The sequence below is a fragment of the Physeter macrocephalus genome, chromosome 8 (genome assembly GCF_002837175.3).
Source record: "Physeter macrocephalus isolate SW-GA chromosome 8, ASM283717v5, whole genome shotgun sequence".
NCBI lineage: Eukaryota > Metazoa > Chordata > Mammalia > Artiodactyla > Physeteridae > Physeter > Physeter macrocephalus.
In genome coordinates, this window is record NC_041221.1 from 143727115 (window position 1) to 143751053 (window position 23939).

Consider the following 23939-nt stretch of genomic DNA (forward strand, 5'->3'; position numbering starts at 1 on the left):
CGGGCCTAGAGCTTCCCGAAGAGCCGGGATTGGGTTTGTGGTTCTTGGCCTTCTAGGCCCTGGTGGCAAGGGTTTGCCACCTTGCCTGAATCTGGCCCAAGATCTCAGGATACAGAACCCTCTCTGAGTCTTGATTTTCTCAACAAAATGGAGACTTTTGGCTTGGCCAACTTCTGGGACCCCATCCCACTCTGGGCGTCAGAAGTTCCACGATTTTAACGTTAAGTCAGTGTTTAAGCCGGTGAGTTAAGGCCTGTAGTCGTCTTACTGAGATGTTCTGAGCAGGACGCAGTGAATACATCTTTGAGAGGTGGCCAGCTAAGGGATCGGGAGCCCGGAGTTCTAGACTTACCTTGTCCACCGACTCACTCTCTGACCTTGCCCAGGTCCGTTACCCTCTCTGTGGCACGGTTTACATATCTGTAAAACGAAGGTGTTGGATGCTTCTGATCCCCCTCCTAGCTCTAAAATTAGGTTCTCAACTCCCTTTCAAGGGGTCTTACCTTAGAGACAGACCAGAAAAGCTTCTCTTCCCTGCATTTTGTGTAGCCAGGAAATGACTTCTCAGAGGTGTCTACCATGTTTCTTTCCAGACACCAAATTGGCCAAGGGCAACTGGCACTTCGTAAGGTTCCTGTGTTTCCTGTGTAGTGGAAAGCTCTGTCCTGAAGACTTTGTTTTAGAAACCTATACCAGCAGTGTAAAACATGCAAATGTGAAACATAGGAAACCTTTGTTTTTTATCTTAAAACTTCTATTAAATTGCTGGTTTACCTTCCTTTTTCTGGACTGGAGATTTCTTATCTCACAAACGAATAAGTTAGATTAGGTCACAGGTTCTTAATCCCCTTTCCCATAGTCTGCACGAATGAAGAATAAAATAATGGCTCCATAAAGCCATGATTTTCTGCGGGAGGGAAGAGGTGAGGTGTGGAGAGTACATCTTATGTAGCCATATAGATTGAAAAATCTGTGCTTGTAATTTTTAACTTTTTTTGACAATTACTGGTCTAGGTTATCACTAAGGCTCTTTGTCTTTAAAATTTGTGATGCTGTGATTCTTATGTCCTCTTTGGGTACAGAATATAGACTTTTGTGTGTTTGTTTAAATGACTGTGTGCCTGGAAGTCCACACTTTAGTTTAAAAAAGATACTAAGACATACAATAGGAGAAGAAGGAAAAGCTAGATTACAGTAAGGAAAAGTGACATAGTGAAATAAAATTGGACTTGAACTAGAGTTAAAGACATGGATCCTTGTTTTAGCACTGGTATTGATACTTTCAGGGTTTGTGACTTTGGGCAAGCCAGCTTACCTCTCTGGTTCTTACTTTCCTTATCTTGGAAAATGAAAGATTGGACTGGATGACTCCTGGACATTTTCAGTACTGTAATTCTGTTTTCTTATTTGTTTTTTATCTGAGCAGCTTGGTGGATGTGGTGCGGCATTTCTTTAGGCAAGAGAGGCTGTTCTAGGAAGTAGACATAGAAGATCTATGATGAGGAATGGTGTCAAATTGACATGCAATATTACATTGTATGAGCAAGCTGAAGCCAATAGAAACGAAAGAAAGGTGTTAGAAACCTGAAGGGCAGGGGAGCCCTTGACCAGATAGGATGATTGAAGACATTGGGAAGTTTTAAATGGGAGAGAGTTATTTTTGGTGAGGTTAATGAAAGGAATTTAAGTTATAGTAATTGAAGTGGCTGAGTTGTCAGAAACTGGTGGTAGAATCTGTCTCCACTGTGAACTGTAAGCCTCATGGGAGGAAAGACTTTGTCACCACTTAGCACCTAATAGGCAATAAAAAAATAGTCGAGTGAGGGGTTGGTTGGATGGACCGATGAATAGATAGAAGAGAACAATTCTCTGGAGAAACTCCTTTTTTAAAAATTGCTATTAATTAGATACAGAATGGGGAAATTGATTCAGCATTGTGAAAGTTTCATAAAAGAAGAGGTCCCTAAGTTTTCTCGTTAGTTGTAAGGTAAGTCTGTTTATCACTGCCCTATAAAGTATGTTAGTAAGAGACAAACATGTACCTTGGAGGGTCCAGTGTGATCTGAGTAAGAGAGTAATTAGTAGAATAAGACGGGTGAAAGAGGATGTTGACAAGATGGAACAGGTGTAATAAGATTTCTAAGTTGTGCATTTAAGGAGTAAAAGAGTAGGTTTATATAGGACTTTTATAGGTATCAACGATTGTCAGAATTGTGTACAATATGTGTTAAAACCTCTCTAATGAAAGTAGAGAATAAAAAGGAAAATGATTTTTGCAAGTAAGGAAATGTTGGTGCTCCTCAACAAGAGGTAGAAGTAGCCTGGAGGGTTAAGGTTTAAAAGATAGTGATAAATCTGGGAGCAACCGGAATGAATTAACTTAGTAGAGGATAGTGTAGTCTAGTTTGGGATAGGAGGAGATTTGAACTGGCAGGTAGCAAGGAGAGGAGCACACCTAAGTGTTAAGGAGAAGGACGTTCCTTACCTTGTTGAGTTTCTCAAGTTTAAAGAATGCTCAGAAACAATTCAGGCTTACTACTTAGAACATACTTGGGCCACTAGGACAAAAGTGATGCTTCCTGTGGCTAAGGTCTGCTAAACAGCCAGCCACAGGATGACTGTAGGAGACCCACGGCTGCTGTAGGCTACTGTGTGTGAGCCAAATTAGATGGACCGCAAGCTCTAATTTGTGAAGGAGGGTGTGGTCAGCAGCAGTTCTATCAGAGCATCGAGAAGTGCATCTCCAAGCACTGGGGCATAGCTCTGGAATGCAGGCAGCCAGCCGAGGTGCAAAGGATTGACTTGATGACAGGTTGTATAGTGTAGGCTGAGAAATCTGAATCCCAGCCTGAACTCTGACACTTAATATATGCCCTTGGCAAGTGACTTATACCCTCTGGTTCTGTTTGTCCATCTAAAAATTGAGGGACCAGCCTTGGATAGGGTCCTCTGGATGAGCTTCCATGTCTCTGTGAAGCCCCTGAAATTATATATGAGTCTGGGTGTGTTTTGTTTTTGTCTTGGGAGGATGTACAGCTTTCATCATAGTCTCAGATGGGTTTGTGACCCACAAAAAATTAAGAACTGTGTGACCCTTTAAGTCTGTGAAGGACCCTTCACCTTTTAACTTTCTGGGATTCAAAATGATATTTCTTTGAGGTTTAGAATCTCAGCCTCCAGGACTTGCTAACCCTAAAAAATAACACCTAGTGCTGCAAAATATAGTCTCTGCATATTTATACCCACTTGTTATTTATACTCACCTCTCCCTTACCCTCCATAACTCCTCTGCTAGGCCTTTTCCTATGTGTCATCTTTATCTACTGTTGATAACTGGAATTTCCCTCTTTTCCTCTTTCTACTTGCTGTTGCTTTGGACCTTCTCTACCTTATTGAGTTTCTCAAGTGGTGAGTGGTGATATTTTGGAGATAGGGGTAGGAAGAAACCAAGACATAGAAGACTAGTCATGGCAGTTTTCTCACCTGCTTTTATCCCTCATCCCACTAAAAGACAAGCAATTGAGAGAGAGCATGCACATATAAGAGAGACTCCATCATCACTAGGTCTCTGTCTTTCATGGTGTTTCTTTTCAGACAGGGATACCAGGCCTCTGTACTCAGTGCCTGGGATGAAATGCTCTCAGCCTAGTCCAGTCATGTATTTCACTTAAGTGATGATGAATCCAGCTTTAGTTGAAACAGTTGTGTGGGGTTTTTTGTTGTTGTTTGTTTTTTAAGTAGAGTTTGAATGGTGGTGAGGGAAAATACTTGAGTCCTTGAATGAGCCTTTTATCTCCTTAATATTGCCAGGGGCACCTACTTGGACTGGAGAGGACTGAGGAATTTCCCCCAGCTATGGGGTCCTGAACTGTTAAAGCCCCTAGATGGAAGATGGTGGTCTTATCCTTTACCCCAATGTTCATCTCCACAAGTCCCTTTCCCACCTAAGCCTTGTAGCAGGGGAGTCACTACTCCACCTGCTGCCAAATAAGTAGCTCTATGAACAAGTTTTCAATTCTAGATGTGATATGGGAACTATGTTACAATTTCACCTAAATTTTTGTTGTAGTCCTCTTAATTTAGGCCCTTTGGTAGTAGTGTTAATGCATAGTAGGTTAAATGGATCTTTGTGGGCTTGCTGGAGACTTAACCTCTCTATAATGTTGTATAATGTCATATCTGTGAGTAAATATTTTTGTGAGTTCTAAACAAGGGAACTTTATATAAACTCAGTGATATTTAAGGTGCAGTCTGTTGGTTTAAAATTTCGAGTGTATGTTGTGCACTGGAGCTACTAAATCTGATTCACACAAAACCACAGTATTGCAAAATAAGGAGCAATAGAAGGCGGAATCATAAGATGATGGTGGAAATTATTAAGTGGTGTGGATTTGCTGAAGAAAAAGAAGGGGGAAGGGCCAAGAAAGATTTTTACTTAGAGGATGAAATCAAGAACGTGGTATCCATGAACGGTTAGAGTTGTCAAAGGTGAGGGTGTAAAAGGTGAAGCATGTGCTAAATAACATAGCTGGAGAATTAATCCATGGTTGGATTGGTCTGTACTGGTTTATAGCCTTGTCAACGTATTTGAATGCCTCAGGGTTGCTAATTGTTATGTGTTCCTATTGGAGTAAAGTGTGATTGCATTTTTGCCAGGGTTACAGGCTTGTTGCTGAGATCACTGAGTGCTGTGGTGGCAAAAACAGGCGCATGAAATGGTTCTTAGCAGCCTTGCAGCTACGCGCATATGGAATAATGGAAAGACTGATGGATATTCACACATCAGACATGTGTGATTTTTTACCACCCAGTGGCAGGAGATTGAGATTCTCTTCCTTTTCCTGGCAGAGACATGATCAATATAATACTATCCAAGTTGCTATGGGAGAAGCTAATGTTAAGTCTCACAGGGAGCTCAGAAGAGGAGTTTAGTAGGAGACGTTTTTTCAGAGGACTTAATCGTTTAACTAGATTTTGAAGGCAGAATAGTGGTTTTCCAGGCAAAAAAAAAAAAAAAGGAGGGGAAGGACATTCTAGCCAGATATAGTAGCTTACTAGGAATAAAAGATGAATGTTAAACAAATGGATGAACTGGGATACTGGTGTGGCTGGAGTGAGCAAGTGATAAGAATTGAAAGATGAGATTGGAAAGGTGGCTTGGTCAGGTTGGAAAGATTTTATCCTCTGCAAACTAGGATTTCTTGTAGGCTGATTTGGTTTCTGTTTGATCATGTGTATTAAATTTCTTTAAAAACAAATTTAGTGAACTGTAGCTCATGTACCTACTCTTTGCAGAATTCCTTAAGTCCATACTACTAACTGCCTGTTGATATTAATCCACATAAAATTCTAAAAACTTATTTCTTTGGTTTCCCAGGCCATAGCTGATTAGAAGCAGCAAATTAGAGCTGTGTGTGTGTGTGTGTGTGTGTGTGTGTGTGTGTGTGTGTGTGGAGTGCAGGGAGAAGCAAGCATGCTGACACCTGTTAGAAGTCACAGTGCATAACCTTTCAGTGAGGGAAGAAGAGACCAGAAAACACACACACACACACACACACACACACACACACACACACACACACACACACGAAATATAAGAATTCACTTAACCTTGTAGTTTGCTTCCATATGCTGCTGAAGCAAAGGAACCCCAGGAACTCCATATAGTTCAGGAGTCCCTGAGACTATGTTGCAGAATATAATGTATATTCAAATGATAACCTCAGGTCATCAAGAAAAGGTTACACTTTAATTGCAACTGTGTAAGAAAATGGAAGCATGGGGTCCACTCTAGAAACTTTTGATAGTAACAGATTATATTTAAGAAAAAACATTGGTGCATAAAAGGGAGCAGACACTGTTTAATCTAGAGATTGACAGATTTGCAACAGCAATTCTTTGCATCGCTGTAGCATGATTAAGCTCTGAACTCTACAGTTCTCTCACTTTGAATCCAGATAAGTTTTCCAAATTTTACCAGAGATAATTGATAATGCTATTTAAAGGACACTGTTTTCACATAGTTCCCTCTTAACCAGATCTGCAAAATAAAACAAACCTCTGGGCAGAAGTTCTCTCATCTGACTTTTATTTTATTTCCCCCACTCCGTTCCTCCTCCTTTCTCCTCTTCCTCCCTCACTAAAGCTTATTTTAAAAGCAAACAAAACATACATCTGATACAAAAGTGAATTAACCTCTGCTCCTTAATACTTATGGGAGAGGGAGAGGGAGAAGGGTTGTTGTATTCTTCCTCTGAAATTGCATGTAAAATTAAGTAGTTTTTTTGGTTATTACTTTTTGTGGAGAAGGTTAATAGTTTTTTTTTTATCAAATTCATAAAGGGATATGTGACCCACCAGTGAAATCTGATCCCCTCACTTTATAGGTGGGAGAAGGAAGAAGTTAAAAGGTGATTCAAGTTCATAGAAGTAGTTTGTGGCAGATCCAGGACTAGAATCCAAGAGTCTTCTCCTTTCTGCTGTGTTAGGGGCAGTCCTAGAATCACAAGCTCCTGGAGTTGGAAGGGGTTTTGTTTGTCTAGTTTAATCTTATCTTACATATGAGGAATTTGATGCTTGGAGAAATTGAGTGAATTAGCCAGGAAGCAACAGAGTACGAATAGAATCCAGGACTCCTGATTCCTTGGATTTTTGCTCATTCTAAGTAATGCATTTTTATCTCTACTGCTCTTCAGAAAAAAGATGTTCTGTGCCTTTCGTGTAGTATTTTTATTAATTTGAATGTAGTCTGTACCATTGTAATAGCACTACCTTTGTGTGTCTGTATTCTAAAATAAACATTGTTTTACCAAGATAATTTCTGCATCTGGGTTTGGTGTGTTTTAGTCTACTCTAATCACTGCTTGCTTTCAGGTCTTTGAACTCAAGTAACCAAAAGGGGAAATTTGCTCTTTGATACTGGAGATAACGCAGCAATGGGTCCACGAAAGAAAAGTGTTAAAACGTGTCTCATAAACAATGATATTCCTGAAGAAACAATATCAGATGAAACAAAGGACTATATGAATCAACTTTCACATGAAGTGCTTTGCCATATTTTTAGGTAAGATTTTGTTTGGTTGATTTTCACCTACATGGAATATATAGTATAAGTAGGAGCAAATGCTAGAGCTATGCTGTCCAATATGGTAGTCAGTAGCCACATGTGGCATTTAAATTAAATTAAATTAAAGATCCAGTATAGCTAGTGGCTACAGTATAGGATAGCACAGACAGTGAAGATAGAGAATATTTCCTTTATTGGAGAAAGTTTTATTGGGCAGCCATTATCTAGACTGTATTAACATTCCAGGCTTCTTGGAATTCTTACTGACTGATAGATTTGTTGACTTTTATTATTACAGTACCTTGTGTGTATGATATAAAGCAGTGTTTCTGACTTTTAGATTACAATCCACAGTGAGAAACACATTTTGCTCTGTGTGCACATACACGAAAGGAAATGAAAAAGGTTTTGTGAAATAATACCCATCATTGGTATATGCAGTGCACATATTGAGGTTGTTTTGAGGTAAATTTTTTTCAAAATCCTCTTTTAAAATTATATATATATTTTCTTTTTTTTGCGGTACGTGGGCCTCTCACTGTTGTGGCCTCTCCCGTTGCGGAGCACAGGCTCCGGACGCACAGGCTCAGCGGCCATGGCTCACGGGCCCAGCCGCTCCGCGGCATGTGGGATCTTCTCGGACCGGGGCACGAACCCGCGTCCCCTGCATCGGCAGGCGGACTCTCAACCACTGCGCCACCAGGGAAGCCCATAAAATTATATTTTTATCTAAACTGTATTATAACAATTGTTAAAGAAACCAGAGACAAAACCAAAAAAACAACCAATGAAACCCTTTCATTATAGTTTCTCCTGCTCTCTTCTTTCATTATCCACTCAAATAAACACATCCTAATATACTTTGTCACTGGAATGAGAGACCAGAGTTTGATCCTGAGTCTCTCATTTACTATCTCTGGACCAGTGATAGATATAAAGATGTTATTATAAGGATTCAATGAGATAATGCTTTTAAAGCACTCAATACACTGCATGGCATAAACACTTGGTAAGTGTTAATGGTTATATTGTGTTGTGCCTTTTTTCATATTGCTGCATGGTCTTCATAATTATCATCTTAGTCACTGCTTTCTATTCCTCTGACTATGACGTGATAATTACCTTTTCTTGTATTCTTTCGTCTCTGTTGTTTCTAATTTTTCTCTTATATAATGCAACTAACTTCTCTAAGCATCTGAATTTCCCATTATTTTAGATTACTTACCTAGGGGAGATTTCCATATATGAAGTTCCTAGAAAAGTTTTGAATTTTTAAAAAATTATTGAATATTTGCAGATTAAGAAGTTTTAAAATCATGTTAGCAGAGTTATTTTAGGGAACTATGGGCACTTTATTTTTCTTTTCCAGTATAAATTTGTATTAGTCTTTATCTTCTGCAGTTTGTTATTATGTGACACAGTGTAGTTTTTGTTCAGTTCTCTCTGGGAATAGAAGGCCCAATTAAAATAATAGACTTTTTTTTTAACATAACAGGATAATACTAAAGTTCATCTGGCAGGAAAAATTCTGTAGCCAAAATTTTTCAGAAAAAGAGTCTAACCCTACTAGATGTTCAAATGTATTCTAAAATACACAATAATTAAAGATTTGGTACGGGAGAAGATAGCCAGACAGTTGGGTAAAACAAACTCCATATATAGGCTCCATATGTAGATTCAAATATACGTGGGGATCTAGTTTATTATAAACTTGGTATTCACATCAGTGAGGAAAAGCTGAGTGGATTATTCAGTGATGATGTCACAACCTATTTAAGAAAATAATAAAAGCATGTTCTCTCTCTCATATCTGACAACTGTATTCTAAATGTATCAGTGAATTAAACAATAAAGCTCTTAAAATACTAGAGGAAAGCATAGGTAAAATCGTTTCTAGGGATGTGTGTTAGATGTTTGTTGACTAATGGTAGGGCATATTATGAACAAATTTGATCATATTTTAAATTGAGAGTGGATTCGATTTTGCGGTTCAAACAGCGTATAACAGCAGAAGGAGTGGAATCAAATAGAAGGATGTTATCCTGGTTATAATGAAAAATACATGCAGCAAATTGGCAGAATGTAAGGAGAACTGTGAACTAAGTTGAGTACTTGAATATGGTATTCTAAAAATAAACATTTATTTTTAGGCTTCTAAAAGTTTTTATCTGAGGACTCATTTTGTAGTCCTGTAATAACCATTTAGCATGTTTTCATGAAACAAGAAAAACCATGGCTTCCTTAAAAGAAACTTAATCTTTGCTGTACCTGCCATGTTAAACACATCTTTTCTAAAATACGTTTGATCTGCCTTTTGAACTCTAGCTTTTTTTTTTTTTTTTTTTTTTTGCGGTACACGGGCCTCTCACCGTTGTGGCCTCTCCCGTTGCGGAGCGCAGGCTCCGGATGCGCAGGCTCAGCGGCCATGGCTCACGGGCCCAGCTGCTCCGCGGCATGCGGGATCCTCCCGGACCGAAGCACGAACCCGCGTCCCCTGCATCGGCAGGCGGACTCTCAACCACTGCGCCACCAGGGAAGCCCTGAACTCCAGCTTTTTGACTATGTATTTGTGGAGTAAAAATACATTCTTTTTCTGAGGGCAAATATAAGATAATCTCCATAAGATGACTGATGTTTGTATTTCAAGGGAGTATAATATTAACTCAGGCAAATACTTTGGATAAAAATCAGTGATTTGTGGAAAAAAGTTTTAGTGGCAAAACTTGATTTAGAAAACAAATTCAGTTTTTAATTGTTTATAAAGTGTATAGTTATATAGTTTCTGAAAAGTATCATATCTAAGTTATGGAAACTAAATTAAGTTGGCAATAATGCTTTTTTAGTAGAGAATTTGACTTTATTTTATTCTCTTTATTTAAATAGTTATAAAGGAGAATGCGGAGGGGCCAGAGGTAGAAAAAAATAGAGCAGAGAAATATTCAGCAGGTATACCTGGACTTTCCTTTAGAATTAGCTTAATTTTTAGGAAATAGACCCAACTGTTGACATCCTTGCTCTTCCTCTCTCTTATTTAGCTGTTGACTTTTTTCTGGTTAACTTTTCTGAGCCAATTTCACCACTTGTAAAGTGGAGTAACAGTAGCACCTACTATATCAATGAGGGTTGTAGCAGGAAACAGGATACCCTCGGCTGGAATTTGAAGATAACTTAATGAAGGCATCATTCAGAGAGGTGTAGGTAGGGTTAAGGGAACGAGGAAGAGATGCTGAAGTTTCATTCAGCTAGGGGACTAGCAATAGCAGAAAGCCTTTGCCCTGCCTTCCATTGGCCAGAGTCACCTCATAGCCAGAGGGGTGGGGAACACAGCAGAACAGAGAAGGGAAGAAAAAGGATTGGGGGAGGGCTGTGTTGCAAACAGGAAAAGAACCTAGCTTGCAAAAGTTGTGAAACAGTGGCTGTAGTACAGTGTCTGTGACACAATACCAGCTCAATAAAGGGTAGCTTTTGCCTTTTTTTTTTTTTTAATTAACCTAGGTCTGTTGAGAGAGAGATATATGTATTGGTATTACTGGAAACAGAACAAAAGTAGAGGTTAGTTGAAAAGCTTCATGAAGGAAGAGATAACAGGGGAGGTCGGAAAAAAGGAAATTGTAATTCAGATGAGTGTTTTCACTTAATGCTTATGCAATACTTTTATTAGAGTATGTGATTAAAAGGTAAAAGATCTAGGGGAAAATGTACACTATAAACTTAGTATACATATTTGTTGAAGAAAATAGTAGAGATTCTGGGTGGTGTTGAGCGGGAGCAGAGAGGAATTTTTTTTAGCCACTTTAGGAAATGGATTCTGTAAAAACTATGAAAAAATATTGGTTAGGTTCAAATTGATCAGTTCTCTGATCTTTTGTACATTCCCTTATCACTATACCTTGAAATGTACTGAAATATTTTTATCCTTCCTTTTTTTTTTCTTTTTTTTTTTGAGATTTTCTTTGTCCTTAAAAGGAGAAAGGCAGGATTTATCAAACACTCTATGGAGGGAGCTCCACACTTTATTTGGATGCTTGAGCATTTGCTGATTTTTTTTTTTTTTTTTTTTTTAGTAAAAAGGCATGTGTGCATGTTAATCTTAAAACTCGGTGAATATTACTACAGTCTTATTTTATTTGAGGGGCAGGAGAATGGAGGAAGGAAAAAAATAACCTGTCAGTGAGATGAAGTACTTACCCACTTGATAAATATGAGTTTCTTTCTATTACAAAGGTACCTCCCTCTGCAGGATATCATGTGTATGGAATGTCTTTCCCGGAAGCTAAAGGAAGCAGTCACCCTATATCTGAGAGTTGTGAGGGTAGTGGATCTTTGTGCAGGGCGATGGTGGGAATACATGCCGAGTGGTAAGTAAATTTAGCCTGTAATGTACAGTGGAGCCCCACTGGAAACTACTAATAACGTTCCCATCAAAAGCTACTTGTTGCTTTGGGATAGGCAATCTAGGCACCTTGTAGGTAGGGAGGCAGGATTTTATCTAAATTTTTTAGGTTAGTTTAGGTTGATGAAATGAGTTTTGCCTGAGGCTTTACTGTTTTAGTGGTCTGTTTTCATTTCCTACTCCTTAAGAAACTACATCAGTCTATTCCACAAATATATGATTGGAGAATACATATTGAGCCTTTGATTAGCTAAGTATATGTCTTAGCTAATATGACAAAGTGTCCTTTCTTCCATGATGCAGGTTTTCATGCACCCTCTGGTTAAACATATTTATCAATTTTTGTAAAGCTGCTCTAGTTGTAGGTCACAGAAATTGCACTTCTGGAACTTTCATTTCTTTAGCACTTTTAAAAGGCCTGTGCTAGGTCTTGGAGATTTCTCAAATAATGCATTGGCCTTGCATGTGAAGAACTCAAAGTTAGTACCCTAACCACAACAAATGGACCTCAGGTAAAGAGACCACCAGAAAAGAAAGTTCATGACTTTAGTTAAGCAGAGCACACCTCAAAGGGAAGAAATAATATTAAGGGCCTATCAGGCTTCTTTTCAGTTAACACCAATCTGTTAATTATTCCACTTTAGTTAATGTTGTTTAGCAATTTTGAATATCTTTTTAAACTACCTTTCATCAACAATATTCAGATCCTGATATTTTGAAAATGTGATGAAGCTGTGGTGCTGGGCAAAGGGGAGGGGTCCTTAATAGAAGTGAAGGGCTGAGGAGATAATTGTCTTCTTCTGTTCTATTGTGTGGAACAGAACAGACTGCCTCTGAAATACTGAGATATTGTACAGTTTGGGGTGCTGCATAAGCTTTCAAGAGGGTCATTAGTCAACTGATAACTCTTATCAGTTGGCCAGAGTTATCACTATATCTTTTTGTGAAGAATATTGCAGAGACTTGAGGCTAGAACATAGCTTGATGGGAAGCAAAGTACATTTGTCTTCAAATAGTAAGGGAAAAGCATTCATCATATTGCAGAGACAGCAGGAAAGAAAAAATCAGGGCAATGTGAAAAGGACTGTCATTTCTTTTACTAGATTTTCTTTAACAGAGGTTAGGCCAGTAGGAAATGTGGACATGGGGTTAATGCACTACATGAAGAGATAGGATAGCAGAGCTCCCATGTGGTGCAATCTTACAATTAAAATCTCTGCCCTGTATCAAATTAGAGAAGAATTTGTCTGCACATTGCTGGCTTCTTTTAGTCTGTGATAAATACCTGTGAGCCCAAGACTTCCCATCACTGCAACAAATATAAAAGAGAGTCAAAGCAAAGTCTCTATAGCCTAGAATAAGGTCTCACTAACCCTGCTTTGCTAATGCCACCCTGGTCTGGTCTCTGGAGTTTATACCCTGATTCTCTATATAATAATGCTAAATAAGGTTTTTATATAGCACTTTATGGTTTACATTTATGATCTCCTTGGACTCTCACAACATCTCTGTAAAGAAGATGGAGAGAGGCAACGTGTAATGTATAACAAGAGAGGATGGACATTGGCAAAGGTCACACTCATTTTTTACATTTTTAAATGGGGTGATAAACCTTTTCATTGGGTCGTAAGAGTAGATATGTAAAATGATTAACACATTGAATGGTTTAGTAGAGTTACTGTATAAGACAATAATAAGAACTGTTATTATAATTAGAGAGACCAGGTAATCTCTTGAGGTCCCTTCTTATTCTTCATTTTTTGTGAATCTAAAGCTAACATAGCATCTAGGCTAGCCCTGTACAAGTAGAACAACTTTTGAAAACTGTAGTAAGACTTAATGGTTTGGGACTTCATTTTTATTCTTGAAAATTAATATTTTTATTTATCATTAGTGAATAGACAGTTGGCTTTCTGATGGCCTCCATTAAAAACAAAAAGTAAGATAATAAAGTATCATCAGTATGAGACTTATCTCCTTATTTACCGCACCAGCAACTCGTACTGTGAAAGTAACCTGTATCTTTCTCTTCCCATCTGGTTGTTTCCCACTATGGAGCACAGCTGCCCTCTCAGATAAATAGTTTTCTGTCAGGTCAGCATCCTCGTAGTTTGGATTGCTTATGCTCTCTTAGCTAACTTGCATCCGTCTTTTTCAAAAGAATGAATTGTCTAAAATGTCCTGGGAATGATAGTTAAACACAGGATAAAGTAATTATTGGGAAATGGGTAACTAAGAGAACCCAGTTTGAGATGGGATTTGGGTTAGAACTGTGAGCTTCCTGAAGATGGGGATCCTGTCTTACTTATTTTTTTAGTTGTGACCTCTATAGAGCCTAGAGGTTTTATGGACCAGAGAGTACCTTTGGGGGAGGAGGGGTGGTGGCCAGAAAGGTTGTCCGTCCTCACACATCAGTCAAATAGGTCCAAGTCATCTGGGTTAAAAGTGTGTTTTTCTTAGTTGAAGATTTCTGTGCCTTAAAAGCAGGAGCAACAACAAAAAAGAAAATAGTAAATTAGAAGTTTCAGCTGTAAAGTATCAACTCAGAGTAAGTGGTGTTCCTGACACATTTCCTCTGTTACTAAGGGAAATATTTTCTGTTTAACCATTTGTTCAGCTGTAGTGTTAGCCTTATGAAAATTTAAAAAGGAAATCTCTTTTTTTGTTGTTTTAACTTTTGATAAAAATTACAAGTGCCTATAAATGTTGACCAACAGAAAGATGAACTTGGCTCTAAATACTTGTGAACTTCTTAGGCTTCACAGATTCCAGTTTTCTGACATTATTGAAGAAGATGCCAGATGTTGAACAGCTATATGGCCTTCACCCTAGATACCTTGAGAGGCGAAGGGTACGGGGCCATGAGGCTTTTAGCATTCCAGGAGTTCTGGAAGCTTTGCAGGCATGCCCGAACTTAGTGGTGAGTGCACCTGGTTGAACATTTGACATCAACTAATTGATGAAATATTAAATTAAAAGTATGATAGAACATATTCAGTCCCATGAAAATTTCATCCACAACAAACTTAAGTTCCACTGCATACTTAGCATCTTATGATACAGAAATAGAAGCTTTGGATGCTAAATTAAAAGCCTTTCTTGTGTTTGCTTTGGCATTATTCTGTAGGGTGTGGAAACTTCTCATTTGGAATTGGTAGAATCCATTTGGACATACATGCCACATGTTCATATTTTGGGGAAGTTTCGTAATCGTAATGGAGCATTTCCAATTCCTCCTGAAAATAAACTGAAGATTCCTGTAGGAGCCAAAATCCAAACTTTACATTTAGTTGGTGAGTACATGTTTCTTGGGTTGCTTGTGACTCCTTGAAATGCCATACAACTGAATATTCACTGAAAGGGAACAATGAGGATTTTACAAACGGCTTTGGTGATTGATGATGGCAAAAGAAATGCTTGTGAGACTTGTATACAATTTTAGATTTCCCATTAAAGGGCCCCAGGGAGTGGGGGGTTGGAGGCGGACAGGTAGGTGAGAGAACTACTATTTCACAACCAATCTGATCCCGTTTTGATAGGCAGTTAGGGTAGTTTTGAAAGTTGTTGGGTTTTTTTTGTTTTTGTTTTTTTTTGAATGAGCCAGAATTCTGCCCTTATTCTCAGATATCTACCTTTTGCTCCTAGTTCTACCCTCTAGAGGAGAGTTCTCCAGTACAACCTTCTGTGGTGATAGAAATGTCCTATATTTGTACTATCACATATGGTACCCATTGTAGCCAGTGAAACAGAGGAACTGAATTTTTAAATTTTATTTTATGTTTATCAAATAGCCGCATGTAGCTAGTGGCTACTTTATTATCCTGCTCAGCTCTAGAACATCACAGAATAAAAAATCTTAGATAACTCTAAATTTACTTGTATCTTCTCCAAGCAGAAAATTGCCCCTCTTTCTTCAACCCAGAGCTGATGGAAAACTCTGCCACTTCCCGTTTTCCTGAGAACTGGAGAGGGAGTGGTCTTTTTCCAAAGGCACCTTATTTGCAATGGTCACAGTGTGCATTCTCCATCTAAATATTCTCTGAAATTGTATCCTAATAATTTCAACCTAAGTAAATGATAAGAACAGATATTTTCTCAAATTTAATATGTCATCTTTGGCTTAGATTGCTGAAAGGAATTTTGGGGGACTCCTGTTACTATAGTCTGACTATTAATATTTATTAAATATTTTCTTTAAAATATACGTACTGAGTATCTCCTGTACCTTATTCCAGGTATTGAGGATGGCCCTGAAGAACTGGATATTTCTGAAACTGGGTCAGGTGGTGAAGGGAGAGCAGCAGGGATGATAAGGACTAGGTCTTAAATAAGTCTTAGATGTGCAATTATGGGAGAAGAGCAAAGCTCTCTAGTAACCCTTCATTTACAAGATCAAGGAGTGGTTCTGATGAAGGAGTTGGATATCTCGTTTGAATTCGGACTTTTAGATAATAAAGGGATTCTATAATATCTAAAGTTTATAATATAAGCTCTGTAAAGTCAGAGACTGTTTTTATATCTTTATATTTTCCATGATGCCTGTCATAGTTCATTGCAAATATAATGAGTACTTTGTAAATTTTGTTGAAATGCATTTAATTCATTTGATTAATTCAACAGTTTAACACTGTGATGGTGATACAAATGTGTATAGTAGATTAATGAAAATGCTGGGGAAGACAGGTAATTGTGTCCTTTGTTTATAGAATGGATTTGGGGTAAAATGTGGATTGGGCATAGAATATAACTGTCTTGTCTGGATCTGTCTCACCCTTGCTACCCTTGGGTTTCCTAGTCAGAGCTACCACCATCATGGTAGATGCTAAATGTACCTTTGTGAGTTTTGCATCTTGAGTCCCAATCTGAACCTCACTTCTTCTGCTTTTCTTCCTTTGGACTAATCCCCAATTAGCACAGTGTTTATGCATAGTTCAGTACTAAAGCCAACTATGTTTTTTGGGGTGGACCAGGTTAAGGAGTAATCCTTACAGTAGGAGCATTCTGCAGAATTTAGCTTTCAAAGAACCAACAATTTAAGTACTCCCAATTTTGCTTTCTCTAGTTGCTATTGCTAGCAGGGCTTCTGCTGATTCAACGTTAAAAGTTATATTAAACTGGTTTTGCCAGCTACTGCTTTTTAAATGCCATCACCCTGGATCCTTATATTTCTCTCCGAGAATTGTGTCACTTCTTGGCTGTTCCCTAGTCTACAGTGTTTAGACTCTTGGACAGGTTCCTCAAACTGCTTCCTACCATAAGAATTTTCAAGTTACCCATGCTCTGTCTCCTTCCATATCTACTGACTTATCCTCCCACTCTACATACCCTTTCTTCCAGAAATGGTCCTCTGCAGGTATGATTCCTAGTAACTCTGGAAGAGTTAGAGTTGCAAGAAAAACTTGTGTGTATAAAATGTAGAAGTACTTTTTAAATCCCATCTTCCCATATGCCTTTTCTAAAGAAATAATAGTCTGTTTATTGTTTTCTTAAATTGTTCTTTACAAGCCTGTTTTAAATAAGATTATCTTCCTACGTGTTAATTAGGTAATTTGTTCTGATGAAAATACACAGGAAGGATATATTGTTAACTTGAAAAATAGACTATTGAACTTATACACAGAATACAGAGTCTTTTAGTGGTTTTCTTGTTTTTTCTTTTTTTGTATATATGCTTTAGGGGTGAATGTTCCTGAAATTCCTTGTATCCCAATGCTAAGGCACCTTTATATGAAGTGGGTAAGACTCACTAAACCACAGCCATTCAAAGATTTTCTTTGCATCAGCTTACGAACTTTTGTCATGAGGAACTGTGCAGGTAAGGGTACATAGTTGTGGTGGAATTACACACATACTCTTCTAAAAATGTCCTAAAGCAAACTCCATAGCCACATTTGTAAGTGAAATTATATTATGCTATTACTGTTTATGTTTGTAACTTACCTTATGAAGGTAAGTGTACTTTTTGTTGTAAAGACAGTAGACATATGATTTGTCTTTGACCCTTAGTAGAAAAAATAAGGTGTCAAAATGTCTCTACATATTTCTTATGGGCACTTTTTATAGGATTGTTTTAGTAAATTTTTTTTACTTTCTTTGTCTCTGGCCTCCTGATCATTCTGCATGTAAATAGTTGTCTGACCTAATCTACCTTAAAGCATAAAACACTGCTTTTATGATACTACTGTTCTGAAACCTTCAGTACTTCTGTTGCCCTAGTGTGTCAAGTGGGAACTGTTCTGCTTCAGAGTTCATAATACCCAGGGCCCTTCTTGATATCCTTATTTCAGACTCCTTTCCAAGGTACTCCTTTTATTGTCAGGCCTGCCTACTCACTGTTCCCAAACAGCCATACCAGCTTTCGCCTGAGTGTTTTTCCATATTATTGTTTCCTTGTCCTGAGGTTTACACTTCCTTCTTCCTCTTCACTTGTATATGTTTTTTTAAGTTTTGTTCTTCAAACTTGCTTTCTTCTCTTTTTTCTTTTTTATGTAGTATATCAGATCTTATTTTTGTACCTGATATGTTCTGCCTTTTTATCTTTTTTATAATTATTCATGTTTTATGTTCGTGTCAGTTGCAAGCTCTTTGATGGATAGGATCCTATCTTTTCTAATCTTCCATAACACCTAATATAACACTGGTCACATAGAGAGATGTTTAAGTCATTGAGCTGTTTGTTAGAGTGAAGGATCAAATTTTCAACTTGCCTTTTCCCTTTATTTATTTTGAGCTCAAAACTATTGAAACTTCAGGGAATTTACAAAAAATACTAAATCTCCAATGCTACTGAAAAATCCTTATGCTGAATAAGTATGTGGTTAACAGACTAATACTTTTTCCAATGAGAAGTATAAATCGCAGAGAGCCAGCCACTTGGCTGTCATTTTCAGACATAGAATTTATAAGTTATTCATTTCAGTTGCTGATTTGAAAAATCATCTTTACAGTTTACATTGTTCCATTGAAATTGTCTTTCTCCAGGACCCACAAACTCCTTGAAATATGTCCCTTTAGTAACAGGCTTAGCCTCTGCCCGCAACTTGGAACATTTGGAAATGGTTCGAGTTCCTTTCCTTGGAGGTCTTATCCAACATGTAGTTGAAGACAGTTGGAGATCAGGTATTCATTTTCCTTTACTTACTAAATATTTTAAAAATCAGTTTAAAATTTATTAAGCTTTTATTTAGCTTCTCTTCTGAGTCTTTATAAAAGAAAATGCTTGTTAGTAATTGTACTTTCTATCTGATGTATTTAGTGAAGAATAAGTAACCGTGAGTGTGGCCAGTATTCATTCCCTTTTTATGCAGTGTTAAACCTTCTCAAAATAGTAGAGTGATCAGGCATGTTTTCTGGCTTGTTAATACTTATTGCTTAGTTAATAACTCATGTTATATTTGGAATCTTTCTGAGAGATGTTAACGTAGATATCCTAGTGCCGTTTGCTGGGAAGAGATGTTTTTTGACTTAGACAACTTAGTTCTACAAAAGAACTTAGGCATTAGTAATGTTAATCTAACATTTGCTTAATACTTATAGTATATAAAATGTTTTCATGTTTATCAGTTGGATATTAGATCCATCCATCAGATGTTGGCTTTTAAAAGAAAAAAGATTTTACTTTCTAGCTCCCATAATTATATTTTAAATGATCATATGTAGCATAACGTGCTCCACGTTAATTATCTCCTCACTGCAACAAAAAGACCAAGAAGTTTAGCTATATAGATAATTAATAGTTGGGATCAGAAAATGTAACTGTGAATATCCAAAAAATAAATGAAAAATTATCTAGTACCATTGGTAACAAATAGACATTATCATTAATACTGTTAAAATATGAGTAAGTACATTTTTAGCATTTTGTCAGTTAATCAAGTCTGGTACAAGTGCACTTCATTACATTGTGTGAAGGGGATGGAGACTTCCTCAAGATCAACAGCATAATTTTTATTCCATGGCTCTAGCTAACAGGATAAAGTCAGAAAGGAAAAGAATGCTTGGTGTCAGTTTATTTACCTCTTGTAAAAATAAAAAGTAAAAAATAAATTTAAAAAAAAGAAAGGAAAAGAAGACCACAGTGCAGTCATTCATTAGAAGACCTGGAGAGAGGTACTAAAAGCTAAGAGTTTGCATAAAGGGCCTAAAAGAGCAGCAGAGACTTTTCTTCCCTAATAGGTGTTTAAGAATGACTTTACCTTCTATTTTACTTAAGGAGCCAGCATACCTCACACAATAGTTAATTCCAGATGATTCATAGATCCAAATGTAAAAAATACAGTTTTTAAAAGAAAACTCAGGAGAACGTCTTCTTGACCTTTGGTAGACAAAGATTTCTTAAATAGTATACCAAAGAACACTTACCATAAAGAAAAAAATTGGTAAACTGTGCTAACGATTTTTTTCTTCATCCAAAGGCATGAGTAAGAGAGTAAAAAGCCACGCTATAGAGTGGGAGAAGCTATTTGCAATACAGCTAACAGACAAAGGACTTGTATCCAGAAAGAACTCCTAAAATTAGTATGAAAAAGTCAGAAAACACAATAGGAAAAATGGGAAAACATTTTAAATAGAAAAGATTTCACAAAAGAGGATATCTAAATGGCCAGTAAACATGAAAACATGATAAATTTCACTAATCATTAGGGAAATGCAAATTAAAACCACAATGTGATATACAAGCACTAAAATGATTACACCTAAACAATTATCATCTAAAGTATGTAGAAATGCTTTACTGACAGTGCTGTGGTCAAATGGAACACTTATTGTTTTTGTTCCTTTTCTCCTTTAACTAGGTGGTTTTAGAAATTTGCACACTATTGTTTTGGGAGCTTGCAAAAATGCACTTGAAGTAGATCTTGGTTACCTCATCATCACTGCTGCCCGTAGGTATGTTTCCTCTTCACATTGTGTCTTTTGTCTTAGAATTATGTTTTTTCCTGTTTTATAAAAATTGGTGGGAATATGTGTTTGAAGTTTGAGCATTCCTTTTTCAGATTTAAAATACAAAGGAGTTGTTTAAATAGCAGTAGGTTATCACTTAGTGGGAGTCTTCTGTTACGACTAATGACCAACTGCGCTGCACTCCAGACCTAGCAAGCTTTGAATGGGCGTGGTCTCATCAGAGAAAAGCAGTCAATTATCTGGAAGTGCCTGAGACTCCAACAGAAGTCAGCATTGATGCTTTGGTGTCAGCAGCCTGCTCAGGAGCCATTGTTTTAACCTCCAGATGGTTTTCCCAGTTGTTTTAGTTAGTTGGTGATAATATTTGCTATTCAGAAATCAGTGTTATAAGTTAGCTTTTACAGAGTCCTGACCTTTAACATCTTTATATTTTTAACCTATTTTCACATCACTTTATGCCATGTTTACTATTTCCTACATATCAAAAGTCTGCCTCTACTTTTACTTTTATAATACTTAAATTGAATTAACCATTTTTCAGTTTATTAAAAAACAACTCTTCCATCAGTAGAATATTAAGAATATAAATAAAACAAAACTGTATCTAAGTTTAAGTGAGTAAATATTGTTACCTACTATAGAGCTATACTCTTTGTTAAAATGGGACTTAATACTAGCCTAAAAAAGATATTAAAGAAATGCCAGATGCAGATTCTTGCCTTGACTTAATCAGGTTTAAGAAAGTACCAGAGGGGCTTCCCTGGTGGCACAGTGGTTGAGAGTCCGCCTGCCGATGCAGGGGACATGGGTTCGTGACCCGGTCCTGGAGGATCCCACGTGCTGTGGAGCAGCTAGGCCCATGAGGCATGGCCGCTGGACCTGCACGTCCGGAGCCTGTGCTCCGCAGCGGTGAGAGGCCCGCGTACCACAAAAAAAAAAAAAAAAAAAAAGAAAGTACCAGAAAGGATATAAGATTATTACAGTGTAATTCATTATTATTTACTGTAACTTCAGTGTACACGTAAGATGTGCCCGCACTTTATAAAATACTCTTTTAAACGGAGCTTGTGCTCCGCAGCGGTGAGAGCCCCGCGTACCACAAAAAAAAAAAAAAAAAAAAGAAAGTACCAGAAAGGATATAAGATTATTACAGTGTAATTCATTATTATTTACTGTAACTTCAGTGTACACGTAAGATGTGCCCGCACTTTATAAAATACTCTTTTAAAGGAAACATCTGATATTTTTTAGTAGAGGGGGGGAAGTTGTTTGCATTTGACACTTCAGTAACATAAACTTCTTTCAGAGCCTTACATTAGGAAGTACCTTTGATTCTGATGGCTTTCATTTTACTTTTTTATGTATCTCTTTGTTCATAGGTTACATGAAGTTCGGATCCAGCCTTCCCTAACTAAAGATGGCGTCTTTAGTGCCCTGAAGATGGCAGAGTTGGAGTTCCCGCAGTTTGAAACCCTTCATCTGGGATATGTAGATGAGTTTTTGCTGCAGAGTAAGAATTATCTCATTTAATCCCTAAAATTGTTGTCAGGAACTTACTTGACAAAGTGAACTCTGAATTGGGATGTGCCATTATTTCCTTGAATATAAAAACAGCTTAAAATCTTAGGTGCTCTCACTTCTTGAAAAATTTAAACTTGAAGTGTCAGTGACTTTTTTCTTTCTATATTGCCTCTGAGTTTAGCATATTATAGAAAGTGTACTGATTGTCTACCCAAAAAAAAGATCCTTATTTACATTTGATATTGTCTCCACTTTGCTCCCCAAGTTTCTTTCCCATTCTGCTTCATTTTTTTCACAGAATGTCATCCTTGGTTCCATTTGTTGAATTTGATCTGCCACACTTCTTGAAGCTTTTGATGGTCCTCTCTGATGAGGTCCCATTCCCTGCCCATGCTCTTCATTTCTGTAATAAGCCCACTGGGGGTTCTGGATTTTCCAGATAGTGTGAGCACATAATGGTCAGTATTCGTTTAATGATGATTGCTGTTGGAAGGCTTGTTCACAGCATTTTCTGGAATGTATTTACAATTGGGAACTCATTCCTTTGGGTTTGAATGCATGTCAATTCATTATTCAAACTTTTTTTCCACATGACATTAGTCAGACCGATTCCCTTAATTGTCCTTGGTTCTAAAAAGTCGTCACTTCTGTAATTGGGCCTTCCGTGGTTCCCCTTGTAATCTAAAGCTGTTCTTTGGGCAGCAAACTATAATTTATAAGGTTGCTTTTGGTCACTGTTTTCCTACCTATAAGATGTTAAGATGCATTCTTCAATGAGCAATGAGCACAATGCAAAAACATTTACACCTTCAGCATGTTTTTATTTTTGCAAGAATTAGTTTCTTACCCATGTAATTTGTAACAAGTCTTCTTAAACTCTCACTGTCATACCAGATGACATTTTTTCTTTGGATCTAATTTGCATTGTAGAAGAACATAGAAGGCTTAATTCTTCTTAGTCCAGATCAAACAATATGACTTGTTTGTCCCTTTTCATTTCTGATATAAGTCACAATAATAGTTGGGTTTTTTTGGTTTGTTTTTACTTTGTTGCAGTTCTCATCAATACAGGTGAAGCATTAAAAAAAACAAAGCATTATTTTCTAGCCTTTTTAACACAGGAATCATTTTTCATCTATATAGCTTTGAAAAGATCAGCTTTTTACCAACGTAGCTTTAAAATGCTAAACTAGCATAGTAATTTCAAATAAAATTAATGTATTTGATATCAGGCTTTTCTGGTTTTCAGTGAAGTTGCTAACATTCCGTTTTTATAGTATCTATTTAGTAACTTAAGATTATTAGCTTGGTAATTGGTATTTTTTTCTACAGTCTTGTTTTTTGTTTTTCCCGAAAGCTAAAAACTTGACAAATTTTGTATTTTCATGATTGCCACATTTAGGTCCACTGAAAGAATGTCTTTGAGAATTATCTTTAGAACCAGCTATTTCCGTATAGTGTTTCTTTCCCCTCAACACACATTTTCAATAGAAAAACACTTTACCTTTTTTGGGGGCTGCGTTGAGTCTTTGTTGCTGTGCACGGGCTTTCTCTAGTTGCGGCGAGTGGGGGCTCCTCTTCGTTGCAGTGCGAGGGCTTCTCATTGCAGTGGCTTCTCTTGTTGCAGAGCATGGGCTCTAGGCACACGGGCTTCAGTAGTTGCAGCTCAGTAGTTGTGGCGCACGGGCTTGGTCGCTCCGCGGCACGTGGGATCTTCCCGGACCAGGACTCGAACCCATGTCCCCTGCATTGGCAGGCGGATTCTTAACCACTCCACCACCAGGGACGTCCCAACACTTTACCTTTTGACTACCATTATCTCATTTTTCAATGTAACTTGTTTCATAGTCTCTTTCATATTTAATAGTCTCTTAGTTTTGATTTTTTTTATAAGCCATTCTTCATATTTGTTGCAGTTCATCCATTTCTCCTGTATACGTACTCTCCTCTATTACTCCAAAGACAGTCTGGGATTCTCTGTATGAAAATAGGTGCCAGGTGTGTCTAAGAGACTATGTAGAGAGGAATGAGAAGTCACTGCTTATACTCTTTCAC

At 37.4% G+C, this 23939-nt stretch overlaps 1 protein-coding gene across 11 annotated transcripts in view; it reads left to right on the plus strand.

Annotated features, from left to right (window-relative positions):
* Nucleotides 1-23939, plus strand: part of FBXO38 (F-box protein 38) — a 53863-nt gene that overhangs the window by 212 nt on the left and 29712 nt on the right. For 2 of the 11 annotated variants that reach the window (XM_055086824.1, XM_055086827.1), the window contains exons 1-9: nt 59-241; nt 6874-7063; nt 11291-11424; nt 14216-14379; nt 14587-14752; nt 17137-17274; nt 18441-18578; nt 20255-20348; nt 21743-21873. In XM_055086824.1, the coding sequence (XP_054942799.1) occupies nt 6936-7063; nt 11291-11424; nt 14216-14379; nt 14587-14752; nt 17137-17274; nt 18441-18578; nt 20255-20348; nt 21743-21873 (1093 nt within the window). In that variant the 5' untranslated portion in view covers nt 59-241; nt 6874-6935. Of the gene's footprint in view, nt 1-55; nt 242-1968; nt 1988-6873; nt 7064-11290; nt 11425-14215; nt 14380-14586; nt 14753-15807; nt 16813-17136; nt 17275-18440; nt 18579-20254; nt 20349-21742; nt 21874-23939 lie in introns of those variants that run through there. The other 9 variants (XM_055086825.1, XM_055086828.1, XM_007119836.3 and 6 more) reach the window with 8 other exon arrangements.